We start from the raw sequence: 27,245 nt of genomic DNA on the forward strand, positions 1-27,245 counted from the left end.
ATTATCACATGTGGTCGGTAATACAGTTTCTATAGTATTTCACAACACTATTGAGATTAAATATAATTTTTATTATCATTAATTAATTAACCTCAAAAATACATCAATTTGATGAATTTAACCATTTTTTAAAATTATGTGTAAAGTTCTACGTCATTTTACATTAATTTATTGGAAATAATAAAAAAAACCAATAGAATGTAAACATGCGACAAGTTACTTTGCACAAATTATATTAATTTTTTAATATTTAATGCTTTATTTAACGCAATTATTACTAGAATTGAGTCTCTGGATATTTATTTACCTTTTGCAACTCAAATTTTTTCATATTTTGTCATTTTAACATTTATTTTTGCGAATTACCAAGTTTCTACCCAATGTCTACTTTACAAAGTGGACGTTTAGTGATTTTATTCCGCCAGGGATTTTAAATTCGGTAAATATTTTTTTTCAATCTTTATAGAAAAAAAAGGTTTACGTATTTTTTTATTTTTTTATAAGTGCTCAAATTTTCGAGTTTTGAATTTTTAAAAATCTGATTTTTTTTAAAAATTCACTTAATTTCAATGACATCTAACTCTGAAAGCATTGAATTTACGAATTATGACCAAGATACAAAAAAGTTTCAGTTTTTCATCGACTTTCAAAATATGTTAACGAAAAAATATAACGAATATTTTCATGTTTGAAACTAGTTTTAGTAGTTAGAAACTACTAATTCAATTTTTGACCTTTGTTATTTTTAACTAATCAGTCTTTATGTTTGAAAAATAAATAATATTTACTTGGACGATAATTTTCAGAAGATTTTTCTATTGATCTGTACTTTACAAAAATCAAAGTACTTAATAGAAAAATAAATTATTGATTCACTAGTCAAACATTTTACCTGAAATTTTTAATTGTAACCTTTAAATATACATGTTAATTTATTTTTAACACAAATTAGACGATAAATAAATAATTTATTTTTAGGATAAAAAAATTTCTCATATTCTTCTTCTATCGGAAAGTATTTGACTTAAATCAGTATTAAATGTAAACAAGGAGGGGGTCCTTTATGTTTATTTCATAAACATTATGCTTCCTCATTGTGTGAAGCAAAAAATTCGCTTCCTCGTGAAGGAAGCAATGAATTTGTCCAATTCAATTGATTGATTTAAAAAATTTCGAGTTAAAAATGTTTTAAATTAATTAAATTTTTTGAAAAATAAAGAAAATTTTAATTAATTTTGAGTGTAACATAAACTTTATATATACGAATCGATTCGTTTTAATGCAAGGAATACAATTATTTTATTCATCAACTTGTATTTAAAAAAAACACAAAATTTTTTAGCTAAAATATGAATTTTCGATTTTTCAATTTTTATTAATTCTCAAATTTTAAATCAACTCTATACTTTATATATACCAACCAATTCGTTTCAATGCAGGGAATAAAATTATTTCATATATAAACATGAATTTAAATAAACACATCATTTTTTAGCTAAAATGAGAATTTTTGATTTTTTAACTTTCTTTAATTCTTTAAATTTCAATCAAATCTATACTTTATATATATCAATCGATTCATCTTGACATAAAGAAGACGATTATATTATATATTACCTTAAATTTTTCGATTTAAAAATTTTTTCAATTAAAAAAAAATTTTTGGAAAAAAGACGATAAAATTTTTTTTTTGGGGTATTTTTAAAAATCCTCTCGTCATTTTTGAGAGATTAATGTATTAAATAAGCCTACCAAATTTTATCCAAATCCATTAAAACCTGTTAAAGATATCGTGTTCACAAAAACGATCCACACACACATACACACACACACACACAAACATACATCCGGACAATTGATCAGGATCTCATATAACATGTTTCTATATAGAGGAAAATTTGTTTTCACCATTTTTAAAAAGTTTATAAACGAAAGGACTACATAGCTTCCTCCACGAGGAAGCAAAAACATTTTTAGATCATCAAAAATAATTAAATTTTTCAATTATACTTTTTATAATAAATTAAATAACCCTTTACCTTCTGCCTTACCTCTTCTTAAGTCAAATTACATTATCGACACCCAGGTTTTAGTGTTAATCGTGTGTGTACATATGTGTTTAGTGTATTATGGGAATATGTACCATTGTTTGGTTATATGCATTAATGTAGGTAATTATGTCTAAATAATTATGTTCCAATATTGAACTGTGTACAATGTAATAAAATTGTGGAAGTGTTAAATAATACAAAAAATGGCTAGTAATTGTAAACAAAATAAGAAAAAATTTTTTGTTACATTAAAATGTACAAATTTTTGAATAGTTATCGGAAATTTGATGAACAGTTTTCTAAATTTTAGTAAATGTATTTTATATTTTGCTTCACCAGTTAACGAAAATTCTAATAATTGCTTCCAAACTCTAAATCCATCGTTTTATTTTGTATCTAAAAATAAATTTCTAGTTCATGAAAGTTTTAACAACTAATTTTCTTGGTGTATTTAACAGAATAATTTGTTTAAAATATCAAAACTTGTTGTTGGTTAAAACAAATTTTTTGTTAATTCAACCAAATTATGATAGTTTTGTTAAACTAACTATAAAAAAATATGGTAAATTTAGTCGGGACAAAACAATTTACATACAATAATAGAAATTATTTCGTGAGTGATGAAATATAGACATTAGACTTTGAATATGGAGTGTCTTGAGAGAAACATAAAATTTTGAAAACGAGTAACGGCACCTGGTTAAGGATTTTAGAGAATGGCTGTTGCTACACTAAGAGTGGAGAACTTTATGAACGAGAAAATATGCACAAAAGTAAGAGATTCTTTTAAAAAGTAGGTCGGTGTCTGACTTCTTCTGATTGTGTTTAACTCGACCGCCTTTTTTCATGTAGATATAACAGTTATTAAAGTGGGTCTTCTTTCCAATGACCATCCAATATTGAGTATTTAGATATATCCTGTTACAAAATTTATTTTCGAGTTTTGGTCACGGTTATTGAATTCAAGCGTAAACGATGATCATGGGTCACATGTTCCTTATTTACATAATTATAATATGATAGAAATTCATTAGAAGATTCGCATACGAAGTTCTTACAACTTGATATTAGGAATTCAGGATCTTATCTTTTTCAAAATAAACAAGTCCAAATAAAAAGAAAAACCTTTTCCCGATATAACCACCTCTATATTTCTATATAATCTATGTTTTATTATTACGTTATAATTATACTTCCCGTGTAGAAATCACCAACGTATGCCTAAAATGATTGTTGGCCCAACATTAGTCCTACCTTGGCAGCCCCTGTTTATATATTCTAGACTGGTCCTAACTTGGACTTAGCTAGAACATCTAGTTAAGTGTTAGAAAATTTTTTATGAAAAAAAGTGATTGAATTTAGGATGTGTAAAATATTCTCAGATAATACTTATTTAATTAATTAATAATTATTTATATGGTTCTAATTATTTATTAATTTGTAATAAATATTTAAAGACATTTTTCCATAGTTATATTTATTAATTTATTTAATTGTTATAAATATTGCTAAATAATATATTTCAAAAATACTTTGTTAAATTTTTAATTGTTTAAACAATTTATTGTTCATAATTTACAACTTTTTGAAATACACATAGACAGTAGCACAATTTTATTAATTTGTTACCTTCTCTTAGTAGTTATTAATTTAAAGCTTATAAATAAAATAAAATATAGAATTAAATTTGCAACAACTATTATGTTAAATTGTTTAAACAAATAATTGTTTCTATTTATTAACATTTTTCATAATGTTTCTAGAAAAATGAAGTATTTTTCCTATTTTTGCAATTTATCAAACAAAATATAAAGTTATAATTGTTATTAATTAACTTTTTTTGTAGTACAACTAGAAAGATGCAGTTTTTTCTTAATTTTATAATTATCAAATATATCAAATATCAATATAAACTAGATAAATTGTAAAATTAGGAAAAAACTGCATCTTTCTAGGTGCACTACAAAAAAAGTTAATATAAATAACAATAAATTGTTTAAACAACTAAACAAAGCAATATAATGTTTTAAATCCATTATTTGACAACATAAAAACACTTACAGTGAAAGTTCTGGATGATTTTAAGTATTTTTGTAAAATAGAATTAAAAAAATATAGTGAAAATTTATATAGACAAGTCAAATAAAAATGTCTAATTAGGTTCGGTAGCCGCGATCGTTAAAGCGTTCGTTATAGGTATCTTAGGTCATGCGTCTGGGGTTCGATTCCCGTAGGGTTCAAATTTTAATTCAACTCTCAGAGTTTAATTTAAAACTTACAGGATATGCCTTCTAGAAAGTTAGTATTAATTGTGGTTAAAATTAATTTGTTTAATTATTTATTATTAAAATTGGTCTTAACTAGGCACCCAAGTTAGGACTAGGCTAAAATCGCATCACAAACCATTGTAAAACCAAGCTAGAATGCCAAACTTGGACCTAGTTAATAATAGGGCAAAATAGATAGGACCAAGCTAGGACCAGTCTTGATTTTCTACACGGGTTTGAAATTTTATTTTAATATTTAATGAAAATAAGTGAATTTTAATTTTACATATTAACCTTCCCATCTCTATAAATCTGAATATGTGAAATTTCACTTATTTAAAGTGAATATTCACACAAAAAATAAGTGAATAAACTTCACTTATTTCTAAGTTCATATACACTTATAAATAAGTAAATATTCCCGTGCAAAAAAATTTAAAACAGATAATAATTATTGTATAATAAATACGAAACCTTTATATTTTGTTCTAATATAACGTAAATAATAATGAGGAGTAAATAAAAAAAAGTATTTTCCACATATTTTCGGAATTATCTTGCCATGCAGACTAGGAAGACCCCTGAGATTAGAACCCTATTGAGCCTTCTACCGTTTGGGAGCTGCACCTAGACGCGCTCGACCAATAGAGGCTATGAAAATCTGTTACAAAGTGTCAGTTATAAGGAACATCGAATAAATATTTTTTGAACCAAATAGTTTTTATTTGAATCAATAATTTTGGAATTTAAACAAAGATCATTTAATTGACTAAAGTAATATTTATTAATGAAATAAATATATATTTATTTTATTATTGTCAATTAACCTATTATTTGAATTTAAAAAAATTTTCAAGTTAAGTTTCTGAAACTATAAGTACAAAAAAAATTTTTTATTAAGGTTAATTAAGGGGGGCGCCTACTTTATCGGGTCAAAAAAATCGATTTTTTAAAAGTTGTCTTAACTGAAAGTACAACTATCAGAGAATATGCTCTTAAAATATTATGTCAAAATACAAAATATTTTTCGAGTTACAGCTTGTAGAACGCAATAAAGCGCGTGGCCTGGCGCGCGAATCCACTCGCGGTCTCTAATACTTTTCATAATTTGTTGCGCTTATCTACTATTACATCTACCATTAAAATTACCATTTATCAGTAAAATGTCGTCTTATCTAAGAGCTACCCATAAAAAAAATAGTCGTTCATCGAGGCCTGTGACTGCCGTAAGTTTTTAAAAAACAGCACTTATATGTTTTTCAATCTTTAAACTCGTTTTTTTCAAAACACTGTTTTTGTAGTTTGCGTACACGATAGACAAAAATCTATTCAACCGATTAAGGTCTACCTGGGCTTGTTTTGAAGATAAAAAGTGTCTCTTCTGTATGAATTAAATTTGTTTTTGATAGAGTTAAATTTAGTGCTTTTTTTTAAAGAAAAAATGAGATTTTTTTTGGCGAAAATTAAATTTTTTTTAAAAAAGTCATGTAAAAATGTCAGTTTTTACTTTCTATTGAAATCTTTTAATTCATACAGAAGGCAATAATGTATATTTAAAGAAAAAATTTTGTTTTTTTGTTTTGGATAAGAATTGTGGACCCTAGGTTGTACGCAATGGGAAAATTTCAGCAGCGAGACGTTATATATATGGCGTTTATTTTATTATTAAATTCTATTTTCATTTAATCAAAAAATTATATTTCAAAGATTTAAATATATAAGAAAACATACACTAAATCTCGCATCAATTTATTTAAATGTGTTTGAGAAAAAAATTCCTGAAATGTACGCAGTTTTTTACATTCTAAAGTAGGCGCCCCCCTTAAAGTTTTTAACAGACTAAAATAAAACATTTTTTTAATTAATTATTTTACTTAGGCATAAGTGGATTTCACTTATTGATAAGTGAAAACAAGTTCACACATGAAAATGTGAATATTTCATTTATATATAAGTTGATTACACTTTTTAATAAGTTAAAAAAAATATACACTTGAAAAAAGTGCAAATTTCACATATTCAGATTTAGAGAGCATGTTCATATTCTACAGTAACATTACAACATTGTAATATTAAAATTAATTTAATAATAATACAATTAATTAAATGGTAATATTACATTTTAATATTATCTCAAGATTGCAGTGAAATATTCCTTTAATATCACAATGGGACAGACGTTTTAATTTTACTGAAAAGTCACTAATATTCAAATGGAATATTAATACGAATAGAAAATTTATATTTATTCTATAATATACTTTACTTTGAGGAATAGTAATTCCCACCATTACATCTACGAATCTCTCAACGAAACGAAAAAAATAAACGACGTGCATGAGTCTGCATTTCTGTGTATATAATTTATAAATAGCAAACTTTTTTCTTGTTTAATTCATGTAATGAAAAGTTTCTATTAAAAACTTATTTTCTACATTATTAATAATTCGTATAGTTAAATTTAATACAGTCAAACTCCTCTAACGCGGAAAGCAATTAGCACATTCCGCCTTAGAGAGACCCATTAAAAAGCTACACAGAAAAAAAATCATTTTGATGTGCAACAAAAATGAACCAGATTGGTGGCGCCACTGTCTATGTCATTTAACATTGGCTCATTTTGATTTGCAACAAAAATGAGACTAGGTTTTTTCTGTGTATTAGTGAGCGAATATTCAGGGATGTGTCAAGAATCTATAAACAGTGGTTTCTATTTGTATGGAATAAAAATTGTAATAAGGAGCACTCAAAGATTTCAGCACTGAGTTTTACATCACTCAGGCATTCACAACTCTCACCGATACAGTACCGCCCGCTGTGATTCCGCCTTAGAGGAGTTTTACTGTAATTCACAGGTTTTATTCTTCTCATACATATACACACTTATAATTTAGGGCCGCATTTACGGCTCCACAAACGACAAAATATAATGGCTGGCAACCATAATCCTATAAATTCGGACCCACTTATAATTAACAACGGAACAAATTGGAAAAACTTATAATTATACGGGATCAAATTACCTAAAATACACCTGATCGCAATCAATAATGGTAAAAATTTAATTAAATTATTAATTTTTTTCATTGAAATAAATCATATATCATATATATTTCACTAAATTATTCAATACAAGTATAAATATTATTATAAATATATATATATAATTAATAAATGACAAAATTATTTAATTTAAAGTCAAATAATTAAACATTTAATTGTAATAATTTTTTTTCTAATAATTTAATTAATTATTATAATAAAATTTTTTTGCAATGAAATATGTAAAAATAAAATTCAAGTAGCACTTGATTGACAAGACAGTTTAAAAAATACTGAAAAATTACCTACAGTACTTTTAAGGAATACTTACAGTGTTGGTGAAATATTTTAAATGATTAAGTTATATATCTTAGGTAAAAGATCTGTTAATAAGTCAGATGGTGGTTAAAATTAAAGGATTTACTAATTTTCTATATATTTCTGTACATAGTTGATGTAAGTAAACTTTAGTTCTCTTTGAAATTAATTATTTAATTCATAATTGATATAAAATGTAATGAAAATATTCAAGCAAAATATGATATTAATATGAAAACTTTTTTTTAAATAAATTTTACGGAAATTTCTATTGTAGACGTAGTAATGCTAGAAAATTTAAATATATGGGACAAATTGTAAACTAGAATGAAAAATATATGTGCATTGTGACGAAGATTGCAATTACTGTTAATGTCATTATTATATATGTATGTTACAAGTGTGAGAAATGACAAGTAATTTTAAATATATGATGACTTGAAGATAAAGCGAAATGGTATTTCGATGTTGATTACATTTTAATAGTTGTAGAAGATCAGGTTTACTAAAAAGATGAAGGAAATAAATGAGCCATTTTTATGAAATTGCGTGTCTGACGTAATTCAAAAAAAAAACGAAAAAAAAATATTATTAACAAATTTTCCAATTTAAAAATAATTCAAACTTGTCTTTGCATTAGACATTTCGTTTTCTTGAATAAAATTTGACAAAATTTGACTCAGCCAAGCTCAAAAATTTGAATAATACAAGGATTGCATTTTTGTGAATAAACATTTTTCAATTTTATTTTGAAACTTTCCTGAATATTTCTTGAATATAGTTAGTAGAATTTTTTATAAAAAGTATTAAGTTTACTTTTTATACCAGTGGGCATTCTTAAACTTACAATTTGACAAATCTTATTTCTGACACCTGGATGTATGCAACCTTCAAACTTGGCTGCACCAACTTCTATCCAAATTTACTCAACAGACGAGCTTTGTACAGGGATACAAATTTAACGAATTGTTCATTGTTTAAATTTAATAATACAGTGAACTGTTTTATATTTATAATATATAGACAACAATTGACTAATTATTTCTATTTGCTTAATTATTTATGAATTATAGTTAACTTTTATTTTCATTTGAAAAATTGAAAAAATTATTTCTTCCCTAGCGGATTGTATGATGCAAATGCTCCACGAAATTGGAGGAGCATTCGTGGAGCACGAGATCGAAATTTTATCTAAAATGTATAAAAATGATGAAATTGATAATATAATTATTAAAATCAAAAAGTTTTATGCATTTTAAGATGAGTAATGTTGAATAATTAAAAATTTTTGTATGTTTTTATTAATTTCAATATATTGCAGTTGATTGTCAACATAAAGCCGATAGAGTCAACATAGAGTCAATCAATAGAGCCGTGCTTTTTAGCAGGAAGGTGGCAGCACTCTTATTTTCTTTTCTTTACATTTTTTCCATATTTTTTTTATCAAAAGCAAAATTATTTGTTTAACGGAAATATTAGTAAACAAGGAGGGGGTCCTTTATGTTTATTTCATAAACATTATGCTTCCTCATTGTGTGAAGCAAAAAATTCGCTTCCTCGTGAAGGAAGCAATGAATTTGTCCAATTCAATTGATTGATTTAAAAAATTTCGAGTTAAAAATGTTTTAAATTAATTAAATTTTTTGAAAAATAAAGAAAGTTTTAATTAATTTTAAGTGTAACATAAACTTTATATATACGAATCGATTCGTTTTAATGCAAGGAATACAATTATTGAAAAATCGAAAATTCATATTTTAGCTAAAAAATTTTGTGTTTTTTTTTAAATACAAGTTGATGAATAAAATAATTGTATTCCTTGCATTAAAACGAATCGATTCGTATATATAAAGTTTATGTTACACTCAAAATTAATTAAAATTTTCTTTATTTTTCAAAAAATTTAATTAATTTAAAACATTTTTAACTCGAAATTTTTTAAATCAATCAATTGAATTGGACAAATTCATTGCTTCCTTCACGAGGAAGCGAATTTTTTGCTTCACACAATGAGGAAGCATAATGTTTATGAAATAAACATAAAGAACCCCCTCCTTGTTATTACTAATAAATCAATTTTTTTGATGAAATACCTAATACATTTTTTTCACCATTATTTACGTTTAAAATTAATTTTATCTAAAACGTATAAAAATGATGAAATTGATAATATAATTATTAAAATCAATAAGTTTTATACATTTTAAGATGAGTATTGTTGAATAATTATAAAATTTGTTATGTTTTTATTAATTTCAATTTATTGCAGGTCATTGTCAACATTTGTCGCTAAAATCAATAGAGCCGCGTTTTTTAGCAGGTAGGTGGCAGCACTCTTATTTTTTTCTCAAAACTTTCTTAGAAACTATGCTGTCCCCATTTACTCCAAATTTTATGAAATTTTCTAAATTTTTGGGTAAATGGGGACAGTCAGTTTCATGCGTTTGAAGCTTATCTAAACATTTTTCTGGAGCATAAAATTAATCCTGGGAATGTAAATAACAACTTAAAAAAATATAAACCCGCAATTATTACCTTTTAATGAAAGAAACTTATGTAATTTGTAAAAAATAACGATTTTGTCCCCATTTACCCAAACTGACCCTAATACAGTTTTTTTCACTATTATTTAGGGCGTTATCCGCAGTGGCGAGACAGCCTGTGTGGCGAGACATTAGGATATTTCAGACAGCTGAACTGACTGTGCTGGCACTTCTGGCCTGAAAGACAAGTTTTATTGTGCTTTAACTTTTCAATATGATGCATACGTTTTTGATGTACGAAATATCGCTATACTGTTAATAACAGTTTCAAGATATTTTAAAAGTTTTATTTCCCATCGGTATAAGTGATAATATATAAAAATTTCCGGAATTTTCTGAAGGGTTAAATGTTTTGAGTCTTTAGTATTTAAGTTTCCTTCAAAATTTCCAGAGCACTATGAATTATTGTTCGATGCATAGGATTGTACATCGTCATTACCGAAAAATGCTGTTTCCGCATTGGCGAGACACTTGTTGTCGGCAGTGGCTTTTTATATCTAATAATATTGTACATGTCCTAATGAATTTGATATAATTTTTGTACGTTTTGTCGACAATATTTTTCATAACTATAGTTTAAATTGAAAAAGATGAACAGGAAGAAAAGCTTATTTGTTTTTAATAACTGTGACATGGATTAGCGGCTCACAATCAGAAAAATATTTGCCTGTATTTTTATGATTGAATGAAACAATATTATGATTTAAAGGCTTCAATTATTATACTCTTTCTCTTTGATTCCTTTGTTTTTTGTTACGTTTGAACGATGAAGACTCTGATTTTAAGATATAGTGTCTCGCCACTACGGACGATTTTTTATGTCGGTAGTCGCGAGACATTATCGTAAATCGGCAATAACTTTTTTTTCCAATATCTGTTCTGTAACTGTATAAGTTAAATTTGCAGTATAGAGTCACACCTGTCCATGGATATATATACAGACTTGATGTTCTTGAAAATGTGAGTGCTATAACAAAAAAACAAAACGTGTCTCGCCACTACCGACTCTCCCTTACGTTTAAAATGAATTTTTTTCAAATTTTTTTTTTGATAAATAAAATTTATTTTTTTATACCAATAATATTTTTTTGTTAAAATATTAATTTTTTAAAATGAAATATTAATTTTTTAAAATAAAATATTAATTTTTTAAAATAAAATATTAATTTTTTTAAATAAAATAATACATTTTTTTACTAATATTTCCGTTGAACAAATAATTTTGCTCTTGATAAAAAAAATATGGAAAAAATGTAAAGAAAAGAAAATAAGAGTGCTGCCACCTTCCTGCTAAAAAGCGCGGCTCTATTGATCTTATCGACAAATGTTGACAATCAACTGCAATATATTGAAATTAATAAAAACATAAAAATTTTATAATTATTCAACAATACTCATCTTAAAATGCATAAAACTTATTGATTTTAATAATTATATTATCAATTTCATCATTTTTATACATTTTAGATAAAATTTCTATCTCGTTCCTATCGGAAGGGTGCTACTGGATTGGTACTGGGAAATTGGAACTGAGATCTCAATACCAACTCAGTACTAATTTAGTTCATTTTGGTACTGAAATGGAACTGGGAAATTTACCTGCGAAAAGGGTCGAGTTACCGTTAATACCCTCATAAAAGTGAAAAGCGACTAGCTTTTTCAATATGTTTAAACTAATACTTTATATTTATTTCAATATTATATTTGTTTTTCATGGATTTATATTATTTTCATACATTATTATGCATATGATATTTCCTTTGGCAGCTAAATTCAAAAATGATGTCCCTTTTTTTAATCAAACTTAAGGTATACGTGATAAATTACAACTTTTTTAAATGTAATTATTTTATGATAAATTTTAGATATTCATAATCTGGAAATATTAACGAATCTCAATAAATATTTTTTTAAGTTGAGTTATTAAAATAACAAATTTTTTAAGCAATAAAACTCGGATTAAAATTATAATCCTTCAACAAAGGACCTAGGGTTCTATTGTTCAAGGAGGGATTGCAATATAATTTCCAAACTTAACTGAAATTTTCTACAAACTATTATGTTTTTTTTGCTGTTTTAAACGGATATCGTGAGAGATGTTTTGGTGTTCTAACATACCTTTAAAACTATTGTTAAAGTACTTTAAAAATGTCTTCTTATGGGTTATCAGGTAGTGGTACTGAAGTGGAACTCAAGCCAAGTCCAATTCAGTACCATTCCAGTACCACTCTTTCGGTAGGGGTGCTCCACGAATGCTCCTCCAATTTCGTGGAGCATTCGCATCATACAATCCGCCAGGGATTCATTAAACAAACAATTTACCGGATGATAAGGAGTCATTTGGAACATCATCCTTGAGGATGTTTTGTTCCTTTTGACAAACCAAATCATCTAGATGATATGAGGCATCATCCTTCTGACCAAGAGTCAATGGAATATCGTCCTCGAGGTGTTTTATTCCTTTTGACAATTTATCAGGATGATAAAAATAATCATCCTGCTGACCAGGAATCAGTGGAACAACTATCTGGAGGATTTTTTGTTCCTTTTGTCAAACAAAGTCATAGGGGTGATAAAACTTATTTCACAGAAAAAACCTGGTCTCAAAATGAGTCAGGAAGGTGGCGCCACTTTCTATGTCCTTTAGCATTGACTCATTTTGAACTGCAACAAAAATGAGACTAGGTTTTTTCTGTGTATCCGGATGACTTGGTTTGTCAAAAGGAATAAAAAAATCTTCGAGAATGATATTCTAAATGACTCCTGATTACGAGGAAAATTATTTGTTAAATGAAAAAATAATTATTTTAACTTTTAAAATAAAATAATTAAAATTTCCGATTGCAATTCCGTCGGATTTTCCTATTAGAATTTTTGATCGAAAATTCCCAAGAATTTTAACACGTGGGTGATTTAAAGTCTTAAGATGTAAGTGATATTTTTGGGAAATGACATATTAATATTGCAGCAATATTTACAAAATATAACGTGCTATCTAGTTAGAAATTCGGAATTTTAAGAATAATTAGGAAAAACATTAAAACTGTTTTTTCTGATCTAACTGAAAAGCAACATATTCTCTTCGTTAGTCTCTTTGCGACTGTTTCAACTTGACAGAAAAAAAAATTTTCGGTCTTCTATCTTTTCCGGTCTTAGGGTCCATACACAAATTACGTAAGGTTTTAAGGGGAGGGAGGATTTTCTAACGATCATTAAAAAATGGCGCTAATGTTTGCCTATTGTAATTGCTTATAATTATTTATAAATCCGAAAATAAAACTTATGTAATTTGTGAAATGCCCCTTATTCTATAATTAATTTTTCACGATCGATGAAAAATCTCGAACGTCAAAAATGGAAATGTCAAATTTCGATTGAGTGTTACTGATGTTTGGATTTTCCATTAGACAAGTGTTTGGAAAATCCATTTTGTCCAGCATTTTTAGCGATACGTTTCTTAATGTAAGTTTTATAATAAAAATCGCCAAAAAGGACAATCATGAAAAGATTTTGTGGAACCATAATAGCAGCTGGCCATCTTGGAAATGCACAATTTTTCACCCAAGCAAGTTGTGCGAAGTGGAACAGAATAAAGACGAATTGGACCAATTGGAGTTGAGTGATGTACTTCTTCCACCAGGGCTTACCAAGTTTTAAAGACGTTGCCAAATAATGACTATACATGACGATATGGACGAATGAATTAATTAGACCTGCAAAAAATTAAAATGATTCATTAATTTACTTTATTTAATTTCTTTACTTTTTAGTAAGTCAAACTTTTATTTCAATGAGAGTCGAACTGGTAATATGGCCTAAATAAAATTTTCCCTCATAGCACAATATATTGTTGTAAGTTTCCTTTAAGCCTAAACATCAATTTGGTAAACTTCAAGTGAGACTAAGATGAGTTGCAAATGTCTGCTCTACAACAAGATTACACTGTAAGCTATTGGTAATCATACACCGTAAACTTCTGGTTTAAATTGTTAATAGTTCTTCAATTAAGCTCACTGTAAACTTGCTGCTATCTTACTTCAAGCTTACATTATTTTTATTAACTATAATAATCTTGGTATTCATTCATTTACTCATTCCGTCCGGACCCTTGCTGGGTTTTCGGTGACAGAGAGAAGAACAAGTTATGGAGAGAGAAAAATATATCTTTATTTTGCAAATGAGGGTTCGCTTGACCTGCAATCTGTTAAAAAGGATTAATTAATTATTTCTTTCTCCCTTTATCACGTGAAAAAGCTATAAAGAAAGTGTAAAACTGAATAGCTAACGCATACCTTTCTTTCTTACACCAAGGAATATAACATAAGTACTTCTTTGTTTAACATTGCGTTTCTCTATCTAGACGATTGAAAATGGCATAAGAATATCATCGTCTAAAATCTTAAAGTTCTTCCTTTTTGTTTTAAAAATAAAAAAAAAATATTCATATATATGTATATATGTATGTAGGGGAGAGTGACAAACAGTGGGACACTTTTTTTCAAAGACATATTAATATGTCAATTTTATATATTTTTAGACACTTTTTGGTATTACCATAAAGTTTGAACTCTTTTCTACATAATGCATATATTCTATTTAAATTATATTGTGATGAAAAAGAAAAATTTTAAGTTTTTGGAACTTGATACATCTGTCTTGTTTTGAAGGTTTGTGTTAAACAGTGGGACACCTATTATTAAATAATGAATAATTGTTTCAATAATAATATTCTGCTCCATACTTTGTAAATATATATGTTTTGCATTAAATAACGTTAACAAATGTTGCAAAACACTCATAATTTAATAATATTTTACATTTTTATAATACGATGTCAAGTTTCATATGAAAAATTGCTATTATTTTTTTTACGTTTACAGTACTGCTGATCATACGTCATAATTTGGTCATAACCTAAAAACAATTTGGAGGAAAATTTGAATAGTCGTTCTCTTATCAAGTGTTATTTTTCAAATGTTGCCGAAAAATAATTGTAATAATTATAAATTTTGAATTTTTCAATGTTTTTTAGCATAAAAAAATCACATTTTTAGTCGCTGTGTAAGTATAAATGCGCATGCGTATAGCTGACACAACTTATAATTAGTGTTGCCAAAATCCACGTTTTATAAACTTAAATTTTTGCCTGCCCCAGTGTTTAATGTCCCACTGTTTAAATTGAGCAGTCGCAAGAAATTATTTAAATAAAAATTGTTTGTAAAATTTTAAAATATTTTAAATTATTGGATATTATACTTAAAAATATGAGTAAACGAAGTAACAATTACACTTTTTTTAAAAACTGTCCTATCTATATAAAAATCAGCATTGTATTTCAAGAAAAAATTTACTCCGTAACGTCAATAACAGTTTTTTTCAATTTTCTTAGTAAATAATCAATCAATGTGGCTAAAATTTTTGGAGATAGTGTGTTGTCATAAACATGGTTTACATTTAAATTTTGGTAGAGTTTCTTTAAGTAGTTTTTCAGAAAATTAAAGTGTCCTACTGTTTAAACTGTCCTACTGTTTATCACTCTCCCCTACCTGTATTTTGAATCCTCTAAATAGAGAAATGCAATATTAAATGAAAATGTTTATATGTTATATTCCTTGATGTGAGAAAGAAAGATATACATTACCTCTTCAGTTATGACTTTTATCTTTAAATTTCCATGTGATAATACACGGAAAAAATTTCGAGACGTCAGACGTGCCGATGTCAATGTAAACCTACAGTACATTTCATTATGTACTCAGAATTGTACCAAGGGTTGGTACATCTTTATTTTTCTATATAATAAATGTGAAAAAAGAAATTATTACCTGGGTCCTCAGAGTTAATCCTCATTAACAAAGGTTCTATTGTCCAATGGTTGTTTTTTTGTGGTATTTGTTCCGGGGTTTTAATGCAGGTATAAATACGTATATATGTTATTTAACTACTGATTACTCATATAAGAGTGTCCTTTTTGCACTTATTGGCTGATCAGTAGTTACTGATTCATAGTTACTCATAGTTCTCTCATTCTTTTGGATATTTGGTAGTTTTATTGGATAAAAGGCAAAATTGGTTATATTGGATTAAAGTAAAAATTGGTTATATTGAATTAATGGAAAAATTGGTTATATTAGAGAGAGTGAGCAAAAGGGTTTAAGATATTTAGATTTTCATGAATCAAAAATAAAATTAAACGAAGTACACTATAGCCAACATAAAAGAGTATGTTATTTTAAGTGATAAAAATTTAAAAATTATTGAAAATAGAAATAAATTGTTAAATTACATGCATATGTACAAATTTGAAGATTTATTAAAAAAAGATTACAATTCCTTTTTCAATATGCAAAGTGCTTTGTATGTACAAATGCTTGATTTTATTGTCCCAATTAAAGAAGGTGATAAACTCACCTCATATAAACATATTTGTGTCTATTACGATAGAGTAAGGCTTTATATTTTTGATAGCCTTAATGAGGGGTGTTTAAATGTGCATCAAATAAAATATTTAATTAGATTGTTCCCTTTTAAACCAACAGTAGTTTTTGAAGCTGTTGATCAACAACCTTTTGGTAGTGTCACATAGATACATCACCGAGGAATGTCCCCGTGAAGAGGACATTATGATATCGCCTGAATGTCACAAAAATATTCCCGGTTGATATCAGCTTGACATTCAAGCAATATTCCGTGCTACTTGGGTGGTAGATCCAATATAAAGAAATTTTTTTTACATTTCTAATATTAAATTTTTTTCAAAAAAAGATAAATCGAGCAATGAAAGAGAAGGGAAGAAAAAGGAAGGCAAGGCGCGAAGTTACATATGAGCCGAAAGTAATAAGACAGGAGAATGAGAGATTGAGAAAATGTAATCGTAATAAAACAGAAATAAAAAAGAAAGAGCGCAAAAAAAAGAAATTATCTTTAAAAACTGAAGATGGTAAGAAAATACGCAAGGATAAAAATTTTGCATGTAGGAAAAGAAAAATATCAATGGCAACTCAAGATGAAAAGAAAGTGCGTCAAGAAAATAATTTGTCATGTAAGAAAAAAAAATTTTCTACGGCAACGGAAGATGAAACGAATGTGTGAAGAAGAGAATTTGATATGTAAAAACGATAATCGGAATAAAAAAAAGTGTTGGAGTTGCAATAATGTCTTTTGAAGATTTCGATGAAAGTAAAGTTCCACAGAATTATTTAGGTTTAATAAATGTAGAATGTAAGTTTTGTAATGCGTTACATTTTTTGTGTGAGAGACCGTCACATAGATACATCACCGAGGATTGACCCCGTGAAGAGGACATTATGATATCGCCTGAATGTCACGAAAATATTCCCGGTTGATATCAGCTTGACATTCAAGCAATATTCCGTGCTACTTGGGTGGTAGATCCAATATAAAGAAATTTTTTTTACATTTCTAATATTAAATTTTTTTTGAAAAAAAATGAATAAAAAATATGGTTAATGTACACTAGCAACGTAGTCGGCCGCTTGCGGACGACAAAGCTGCTAGTTCAATTAATAAATTTGATTAGATGATGCAGAAAACTACTACGCATAAATAATTGTTAAAATTTTGTTTAACCCTTTGAAAATTTAAATCTGACCTGAAGTTTGCACCTTACAACAATATATTGTGCTATGAGAGTTTAATTTTTTTGATAGAATCCATTAATAGCAATTTTTTAAATGTTTTTTTTATCTTTATGTAAAACTCTATCCCGCGTAAAAATGGACCAAGGCTGGCAACACTATGGGGAAAGGTTTCAAAAAGCCTATGCCAACCTTGGCGCTACCCTTGCTAATGATCACTTCCCAGGGCATGGGAAATGCCTGGTTAAAAGCTGTCAAAAAAATTTCCAATTGCATTGCAGTGGAAGAGTGGATTAACCCTGGCATTTCTTTTCACGGTTTTTAGACCTCAAAAACCGTGGCATTCGAACTTTGAAATTTTTTAACTGAAAAATTGAGAGCGCACCAAAGCTGGGCAAAGCCTGGCATTTTTATTCACGGTCTTTAGACCTTTAAAACCATGGCTATCGACCTTTGTAATTTTTTATTCACAATTTTAGAGTGAATTAAGGCTGGGCAAAGCCTGGCATTTCTTTTCACGGTCTTTAGACCTCAAAAATATTATATATAATAAAAATAAATAATAATAAATAAATATATAATATATCATTTATATTATATTTTGTACAATTTTTTTCTAATTTTGAAACTCTTAACAACGCAATTATTGGCGATTCAAACAGCTACACTAGCGCCACAGTTGAACTAATTTAGGCGTGACTCGCTCTAAAGCAGTCTCTGTTTTGACAGTTTATTTCAAATTATTTAATTATTCTGATATTTTTATTGCGTTTGTAAAATTATTTTTAAGCGTTAAATAAAAAAAAATAATTTAAAACACATGGAGTGCTACAGAGCGAGTCACGCCTAAATTAGTTCAACTGTGGCGCTAGTGTAGCTGTTTGAATCGCCAATAAAAAATTTATTATTTTAGCATAAAAGAATCTGGTATTTTATTGGAAATGGTAGATTCACAAGAAATTTTATTAATACAAAAAATATAAAAAGATAATCAGAAAATAAAATATAATTATATAATATAATAATATACATGTATTGATTGTGTTTTTCATTTTGGATAACACCAAACTCTACGTGAAAATATTCCCGGGAAATAACGTTTGCATTAATTGTATGGTTAAACTTTAAATTTAATTTATTAAATTGTACACAATTAAAACTGTGTAAAATATATAAAAAAAGCTTATATTAAATTGAAATTTTTTATTTTTTTAGACATCACTTGAAAAAATAAACATATGTATGAATATATATATATATTTTAATAATTGAATATTTACATTAAATAGTAGAAAAATATATTTTGTAAAGTAATAAATTATCTTACTGAAGCAGATTATCCAAAGTTCTTACAAAAATTTTCTTTTTTGTCGATTTATAATAATTTTATTTTCAATTCCACTTTTGACAACATTTGACATTCTAATTCCATTTGTTCACGAAATTCAGTCATTCTTTACTTTTGCACCAAAAAACTAAACAAAAAATTTTTATCATTGACATTTTTTTCTGTAAGGAATGCACTTTTCACTAAATGGCATACATAAACTGAATTTGGTTGTTAAAAACAAATGCAATTAACATGTCAAATATTGTCAAAAGTGAAATAGAGAATAAAATGTCAAATTACTTTTTATTTATTTTAAATGAAAGTTTCATACTGATCTACAATTTGTAAAAAAAGTTATGAATACTTTAAAAGTGAAGTTAAAGTACGTTCGATGAATATAATTTAATTATAATTTCATTTAGCAATGAAAAAATTGTAAAATAAATCGATACAGAAATTTTGAAAATTATTATAAATCGACAAAAAGAAAATTCTTTAAGATCTTTGGATAATTTGATTCAGTAAGATAATTTATTATTTTATAATATATTGTTTACTATTTAATTTAAATATTCAATTATTAAAAAAAATATATATATATATATGTTTATTTTTTAAAATGATATCTGAAGAAATAACAAATTTTGAGTTTAATATAAGCTTTTTTTATATATTTTTCACAGTTTTAATTGAGTAAAAATTTAAAAAATTAAATTTAAAGTTTAACAATAGAGTTTGGTGTTAGCCAAAATGAAAAACATTTAATTAATCGATACATGAATATTATTATATTAATTTAATAATATTCATGTATCGATTAATTAAATGCTTTTCATTCACAAGAAATTTTATTAATGAAAAAAATATAAAAAGACAATGAGAAAATGAAATATAAAATTATATTTCATTTTCTCATTGTCTTTTTATATTTTTTTCATTAATAAAATTTCTTGTAAATCTAACATTTTCAATAAAATACCAGGTTCTTTTATGATAAAATAATAAATTTTTAGAATTTCGTTGTTAAGACTTTCAAAATTAGAAAAAAATTAAAAAATATAATATGAATAATATATTATATTTTTATTTATTTGATATATCATTATTTATTTTTATTATATATAATATTTTTGAGGTCTAAAGACCGTGAATAAAAATTCCAGGCTTTGCCCAGCTTTGGTGCGCTCTCAATTTTTCAGTTAAAAATGTTCAAAGTTCGAATGCCACGGTTTTTGAGGTCTAAAAACCGTGAAAAGAAATGCCAGGGTTAATCCACTCTTCCACTGCAATGCAATTGGAAATTTTTTATTTTTAAATTGAATAAATTTTTTTATATTTTTTTTACACACAATAAACCTAGTCTTATTTTTGTTTCAGTTCAAAGTGAGCCAATACTGAACGACATTGAACGTGGAGCCATCTACCTAAATCATTTTTGCTGCGTAAGAAAAGTAGAGTACGCTACTCATTTTGAAATACTGTTTTTCATTTTAAAAGAACCAATATAGTCACTGATTACGAATCTGGTATCAGATTGTGAAACTACAAAATGGCAGACTTTATAAAAATCTGATGTCATTTCCATATTTAGTGATCTTGAAAATCCCCGATTAACGAGTTTCAAGCCATAGTAGTAAATGTACTTCGTAGTGTAATTTCTATCTTACCTAAAAACGTAATATGGCCCCCGGGAAGATACTTAACTGCACCCCAGGCTCCAATTACCATTCCAGTATGATGATATACGTGAAGGAACGATATTTGATTGTACTTTTTTCGAAGTACGAAGAAGACAGTGTCGAAAAGATCGATTATTTTTACGATAAAATAAAGCCATACTGTTCCGGCTATCTGAAAATATTAAAGGAAATTAACGAATGAGTTTAATAGAAAAATTTGCAATAAAATGTAATAAATACCTCTAGAGCTTTAGGATCATTTGAAAAATCCACTGGCTCGCAAGCGAATTTGTAATCCCACAACCAAGCTAAGGCAAGCGCCTAAAAAACAATTATTAGAAATGATTATACTACCTAGATAGAATAACTTTCTTTACAAAATTGCATTATCACAGTATTGCATGTCAAGGACTAAACTAAACGTTGACCCGGTAAGAAGCAGTGGAGTAAAAGGCATTGAAAAAACTAAACAATCGCGTGCTTTTGAATCCCAGTAAATGCCACTTTATTCCTTAATACCATTTAATGCCCTCAGTATGTTTTGCTTCAATTTCTTTCAATTTTTTTTCAAATATTGCAGAAAATTTGAATGCCATTAATTGCCTTAGTAGACAAAATGTTTAATAAAGCTAATGCTCCTCAATAACAATAAGTATTGAGATATTTTGTGTAAAAAAATTTTAGTAAATCAAATATTATTGATTAAGAAATTTTTAACTTCACAATTGTGTACTACACTCAGGCCGTTAAAACCTGCTCTTTAAATCTGAATCAGTAAAAAAATAACTAATTTTTTCACCAACTTGAGTGTAAAGTAAACGACTACATTAAAATAAAATTGGGAAATGTTTAAAATAAATATTATAGAGAATTTCATTTGAAAAAGTCATCAATGTAAGGTTTAATTTCAGTCTCAAGTTTAGTCAAATAAATTAAAGAAAAATTAACAATACATAGTCGAAAATCAGAAATTTTCTTGGAACATTCATACGGTCTTCAGGCAATTGTTATAAAGGTGTCAAATGCTTCATGACAACTATTTGTACATTAGACCTAAGACACTTTGGTATTTGCTTGCTGACTTCTTCACAGGAAGCTTCTTTTTAACACTTGTTAAATATCTGTGGATAGCCCCAGCAAACACGTTCAATAAATGTACTATATTATGCGTGCGTCACAGTTCTGTAACATAACATAATAGTCACAAATGACCTGTAACTGACGTTCCAACGTAGTTCTAGAACTGTATCCGAAAAATTTTATATAACTGCTTTAAAATTCTGTTGAAGTTCAGTTTTGGAATATATTTGAAACTGAGATTAAAAATTTAATGTGTTTGCAGTTTCATTCGCTTTTCATAAGTTGTCTAAGAATATGTATTATAATTACCTTTCTTACACTTCCTGAGAACTAGATTATCTTTTTATATTATAAGTATATAAATTGAACTTTAAACTATACGATTATTTAAATTCCTTTAAGTAATCATAAAATTTTTATAAAAGTAATATTAATTGTGTAATTTTACTATTAAAGATTAATTCATAATTAATTTATAATTAAAAGAAGATAATATTTAATCTAAGAAAAAAGTATGTAATATCACCACAGGATAGATATTTTATAAAGCAATTGTACTCTTCTAAACAGACTATGAAAATATCGCGTCTAACGTAAATCATTTCTTATTCTAACCCACTATATTTAAATGTAATAATAATATAATAAATAAAATTTTTACAAGACAAATAAAGATGGAAAAGAAGGTTAGATTTAACTTGTGATATGTACATATGTCATTTTCTATTGCTTCCTGAAACATCTATGGCACTTCATTGAGTTTTCGACACCTGAACGTTTTTTCTTAATTTATATAAAATTCAGCTACTTAATGACAACACATGTGGAAAAGTTGCCAGGTTAGCCCAGTTTGTAAGTGGGTATCAGCTAGGCCCGACCTAGGATTCCCAGTTATTAAAAAATTTGAAAATAAACTATCACTGAAAAAAGAATATATAATGTGCTTTAGAATACAGCAATTTTTGTCGTATAACTAAAGTAAATGCATATATATGGCAATTATTTCTGTAGAAAAAGGCAATTTTTTCTTTGTTTACTATAAGCTTAGAAATGCATGTCATTAATCAAGCGAATATGACAGTTGTGTAAAACAAATTTTAGCTTAAATATTTTGGTAACATGTATAAATATAATTATCAATGAAATATTATTTTATTATGGGGAGATTACAGTGATTTTGAGGTTTTCTAAAAGTTTTTTTTTATATTAAAAAAAATATTTGTTACACGGAAAAAACAAACGAACTATTTTAGCACCAAACTGCTTTATCTTTTAATAGTATGTAACTTCGTTTACCTATTAAAGTATGAAATAATGCTTTTTTAGTTTAAAGTAAGTGCATACTAAATAAGTATAATAGTTATACTCATAGTAATAGTGACCGCGAAGTACGACATATATCCCTGCAGAAGTCGCTCAAATTTTAAAAGGTACATAAATTAAAATTTAAATGAAATTCAACTTAATTATTAATTTACCCTAATGGGTTGTCTAAGTAAGTATATTTTAATATGTTTTTTAAAGTTGTTGACACCTACACAAAAAGCAAAGATTTTTGATAATTTCAAAGTTTTGCGAATTTCGATCAAATTTAGGTAAAAAATACTTTTCATGTATAATTTTTTCATATTTCGTCCTCAGGTGTTTGTTAAGAAGAATTTTTTTCATTTATTGAAATTTTTATCATTTTTTAAAATGGAAAGATTAAACTGTTTTATGTGTCAAGAATTAATAAATAACGGGTTAAATGGGCTGTCCAATCATTTTATTACTGTTCACGGATTAACTATAAATAATAAATAATAATAATAAATAATAATACCACATAGTTTATGTTTAAATATAATGCACTTAAACGAGTGTTTTTTCTGTTTTTAAAATTTTTAAACTAAATAAATTCTTTCCTTTGGCAACTGTATAACTATAATGATTATAATAAACACTACTTCTTGGAGGTTAATTGCACAAATGTACACAGGTGGTTAGATCTTTTGACAGAAAGACTATATTTCTCACATTTGATTATTACTTTTTCTTTTTTTGCATATTTTTTATATTTTACAAATTTTTTCGGTGCCCGCCCCGACCAGCAAAGACCTCGGCTTCGCCTCGGTTTTGCAAAAGTCGGGCGGGCGAGCTGTCAGCTGATCGAGGCTAGGAGCAGATACCAAGTACATTTCACCATACGCTTCGAGAGGTGACCACGAGAGCGCGCTAACGCAGTCCGCTACATTAGACACAATATAGATATGCTATTAATGACATTTTATTAATTAATATTAATTATTGAGCGTACTTTCGGTTGGGGAAACAGAAAAATTGTATACGACACACGACCAGAAAGCTGGATGCCCTAGCAGGCGATATATTGGGCCTCGGCCCTATATATCTCGCCCGCCAGGAAATCCAACTTTCTGGACTAGTATCGTAATATACTATTAAAAATAGAAAAGAACTAGGCGCAATTGCGCCTACATCTAGGGTTTCGTGGCGCTTTAAATTTTAATTAAAAAAAAAATAAATCAAAAATAAATAATTTAAAAATAAATAATAAAATTTATTTTATAAATTTACCTGAAACATTAGGTAAAATGTCCATTCGATAATGTCCACTATTAAGACATGTCAACTCTTGGACATTTCAACTATATGGACATGTCAAATATTGGGACATGTCAATTACTGAGACAGGTCAACTACTGGGACATGTCAATTGTAGGGGCATGTTAACTAATGGGACATGTAATGTCCATTCATGTAATGTCCATTCATGTAATGTCCATTCATGTAATGTCCATTCGGGAAAATGTCCATTCAGTAAATGGAGATTTTAGATCTGTGGGGCCCCAAAATTTGAATTTGGGAGCTATGGTGCCCCAAAATTTGAATTTGGGATCTGTGGTGCCCCAAAATTCGAATTTGGAAGCTATGTATGCCCAAAATTCGAATTTGGGATCTGTGGTGCCCCAAAATTCGAATTTGGCAGCTATGTTTGACCAAAATTCGAATTTGGGATCTGTGGTGCCCCAAAAGTTTAATTTGGGATCTGTGGGGCCCCAAAATTTTAATTTGGGATCTGGGGTGCCCCAAAATTTTAATTTGGGATCTGTGCCCTAAAATTTGATTTTGGGAGCTGTGGTGCCCCAAAATATACTACGGACAGACGGACGCCAAAGTGAAACTATAAGGCTTTCGGCCATGGGCCACGAAACCCTAAAAACCCAATAGGAAAAATTAATAATTAAATTAAAATAAAAAAATGGTCATCAAAGTATTAGTGAAACCATTTTTTCCAAAAAAGAATTTGTCTCAAATCCAATAAATAGGAGAGACATCAGGCAGAAAAAAAATTTTCGATCACTACTTATATACCAATCTAATGGCACCTCAACTGCGAGAAACAGTTATGTTGTTCGCCCTCCCTGTGGCGTTGAGCGAACTAAAGTCGCTTTAAATTTTAATTAAAAAAAAAATAAATCAAAAATAAATAATTTAAAAATAAATAATAAAATTTATTTTATAAATTTACCTGAAACATTAGGTAAAATGTCCATTCGATAATGTCCACTATTAAGACATGTCAACTCTTGGACATTTCAACTATATGGACATGTCAAATATTGGGACATGTCAATTACTGAGACAGGTCAACTACTGGGACATGTCAATTGTAGGGGCATGTTAACTAATGGGACATGTAATGTCCATTCATGTAATGTCCATTCATGTAATGTCCATTCGGGAAAATGTCCATTCAGTAAATGGAGATTTTAGATCTGTGGTGCCCCAAAATTTGAATTTGGGATCTGTGGTGCCCCAAAATTCGAATTTGGAAGCTATGTATGCCCAAAATTCGAATTTGGCAGCTATGTTTGACCAAAATTCGAATTTGGGATCTGTGGTGCCTCAAAAGTTTAATTTGGGATCTGTGGGGCCCCAAAATTTTAATTTGGGATCTGGGGTGCCCCAAAATTTTAATTTGGGATCTGTGCCCTAAAATTTGATTTTGATAGCTGTGGTGCCCCAAAATATACTACGGACAGACGGACGCCAAAGTGAAACTATAAGGCTTTCGCCCATGGGCCACGAAACCCTAAAAACCCAATAGGAAAAATTAATAATTAAATTAAAATAAAAAAATGGTCATCAAAGTATTAGTGAAACCATTTTTTCCAAAAAAGAATTTGTCTCAAATCCAATAAATAGGAGAGACATCAGGCAGAAAAAAAATTTTCGATCACTACTTATATACCAATCTAATGGCACCTCAACTGCGAGAAACAGTTATGTTGTTCGCCCTCCCTGTGGCGTTGAGCGAACTAAAGTCCAGAGCTGAGCCATCAGTGCAGCGCGGGAACATTTGAAAAATTTGATTTTATTAGATATTTTATTTTATTTTAAATATGACAAATAATTAACTTAATAAATAATTAATGTCATAAATAATTATTAATAACATAATGTCATACTTAATAATTCGTTAATAATTTATTTTTAACGAAAATTTGACAAAAAAAAAATTTGTGGTCAAAAAAAATATTAGCATTAAAAAATAATTTTTTGTTAAATATTCGTAGTAAAAAAAATTAATTATCTAATTATTAAGCTAATTATTTAATTAATTTTTTTTACAGAGAAATTTTGAAAAAAAATTATTTTCTCATCGTGATATTTTTTTGGGCCACAAATAATTTTTTTACTGAGAAAATTTCTCATCGTAATATTTTTATGTGCTGCGAATAATTTTTTTTCAAACAAAATTTGAAAAAAACATTATTTTCTCATTGTGATATTGTTTTGTGTTACGAATAAATTTTTGGTAAATTTTCGTAGTAAAAAAAATCAATTAATTATTACGGTATTTAGTTAATTAATTTTTTTGGAGAGAAAATTTGACAAAATAGTTATTTTCTGATCGTGATAATTTTTTTAGGCCACAAAATATTTTTTTACAGAGAAAATTTAAAAATCGTCGATTGAGGGCAGAAACACGCCAATTCAGGCGAATGTTGAGAAACATGCCAATCTAAAAAATATTAGGGAAACCTGTCATTCCAGTGAAGATTTTAAAAACATGCTATCTCAGATGTCAAATTTTTGTTGATTGTTTTAGGTTGGTAACACTGTAAACGAAAAATTGTTGAGTCAAAATAATTAATATTTTGTTGATTATTGATGGCTAAGTCGGTAGAACCTTTAATAATTTTATTATTAATAATTATACTTTTCTTAATTTTTAATATTGATTTCAAGATTAAAATTTTGTTAACTATAATATAACATTCTCAAGACAGTGTTACCAACCTAAAACAATCAACAAAAATTTGACATCTGAGA

At 27.4% G+C, this 27,245-nt stretch overlaps 2 protein-coding genes across 2 annotated transcripts in view; one reads left to right on the top strand and one right to left on the bottom strand.

Moving 5' to 3' along the window:
* Positions 1-370: 370 nt before the first annotated feature.
* The window catches only part of LOC127284343 (uncharacterized), a 105,152-nt gene continuing 78,277 nt past the window's right edge, over positions 371-27,245 (top strand). Inside the window, exons 1-2 of the mRNA XM_051309738.1 lie at positions 371-439; positions 20,527-20,591. The gene's annotated coding sequence lies outside the window, so the exon portion shown is untranslated. The remainder of the gene's footprint in view (positions 440-20,526; positions 20,592-27,245) is intronic.
* The window catches only part of LOC127284371 (elongation of very long chain fatty acids protein-like), a 42,146-nt gene continuing 22,598 nt past the window's right edge, over positions 7,698-27,245 (bottom strand). Inside the window, exons 4-6 of the mRNA XM_051309772.1 lie at positions 21,069-21,149; positions 20,817-21,000; positions 7,698-13,934 (exon numbers count right to left, since the gene is read on the bottom strand). Coding sequence (XP_051165729.1) covers positions 13,603-13,934; positions 20,817-21,000; positions 21,069-21,149 — 597 coding nt within the window. The 3' untranslated portion in view covers positions 7,698-13,602. The remainder of the gene's footprint in view (positions 13,935-20,816; positions 21,001-21,068; positions 21,150-27,245) is intronic.

This window comes from Leptopilina boulardi, unplaced genomic scaffold (genome assembly GCF_019393585.1).
Source record: "Leptopilina boulardi isolate dan_hultmark-lab unplaced genomic scaffold, ZJU_Lbou_2.1 LbouV2_324, whole genome shotgun sequence".
In the NCBI taxonomy this organism is placed as follows: domain Eukaryota; kingdom Metazoa; phylum Arthropoda; class Insecta; order Hymenoptera; family Figitidae; genus Leptopilina; species Leptopilina boulardi.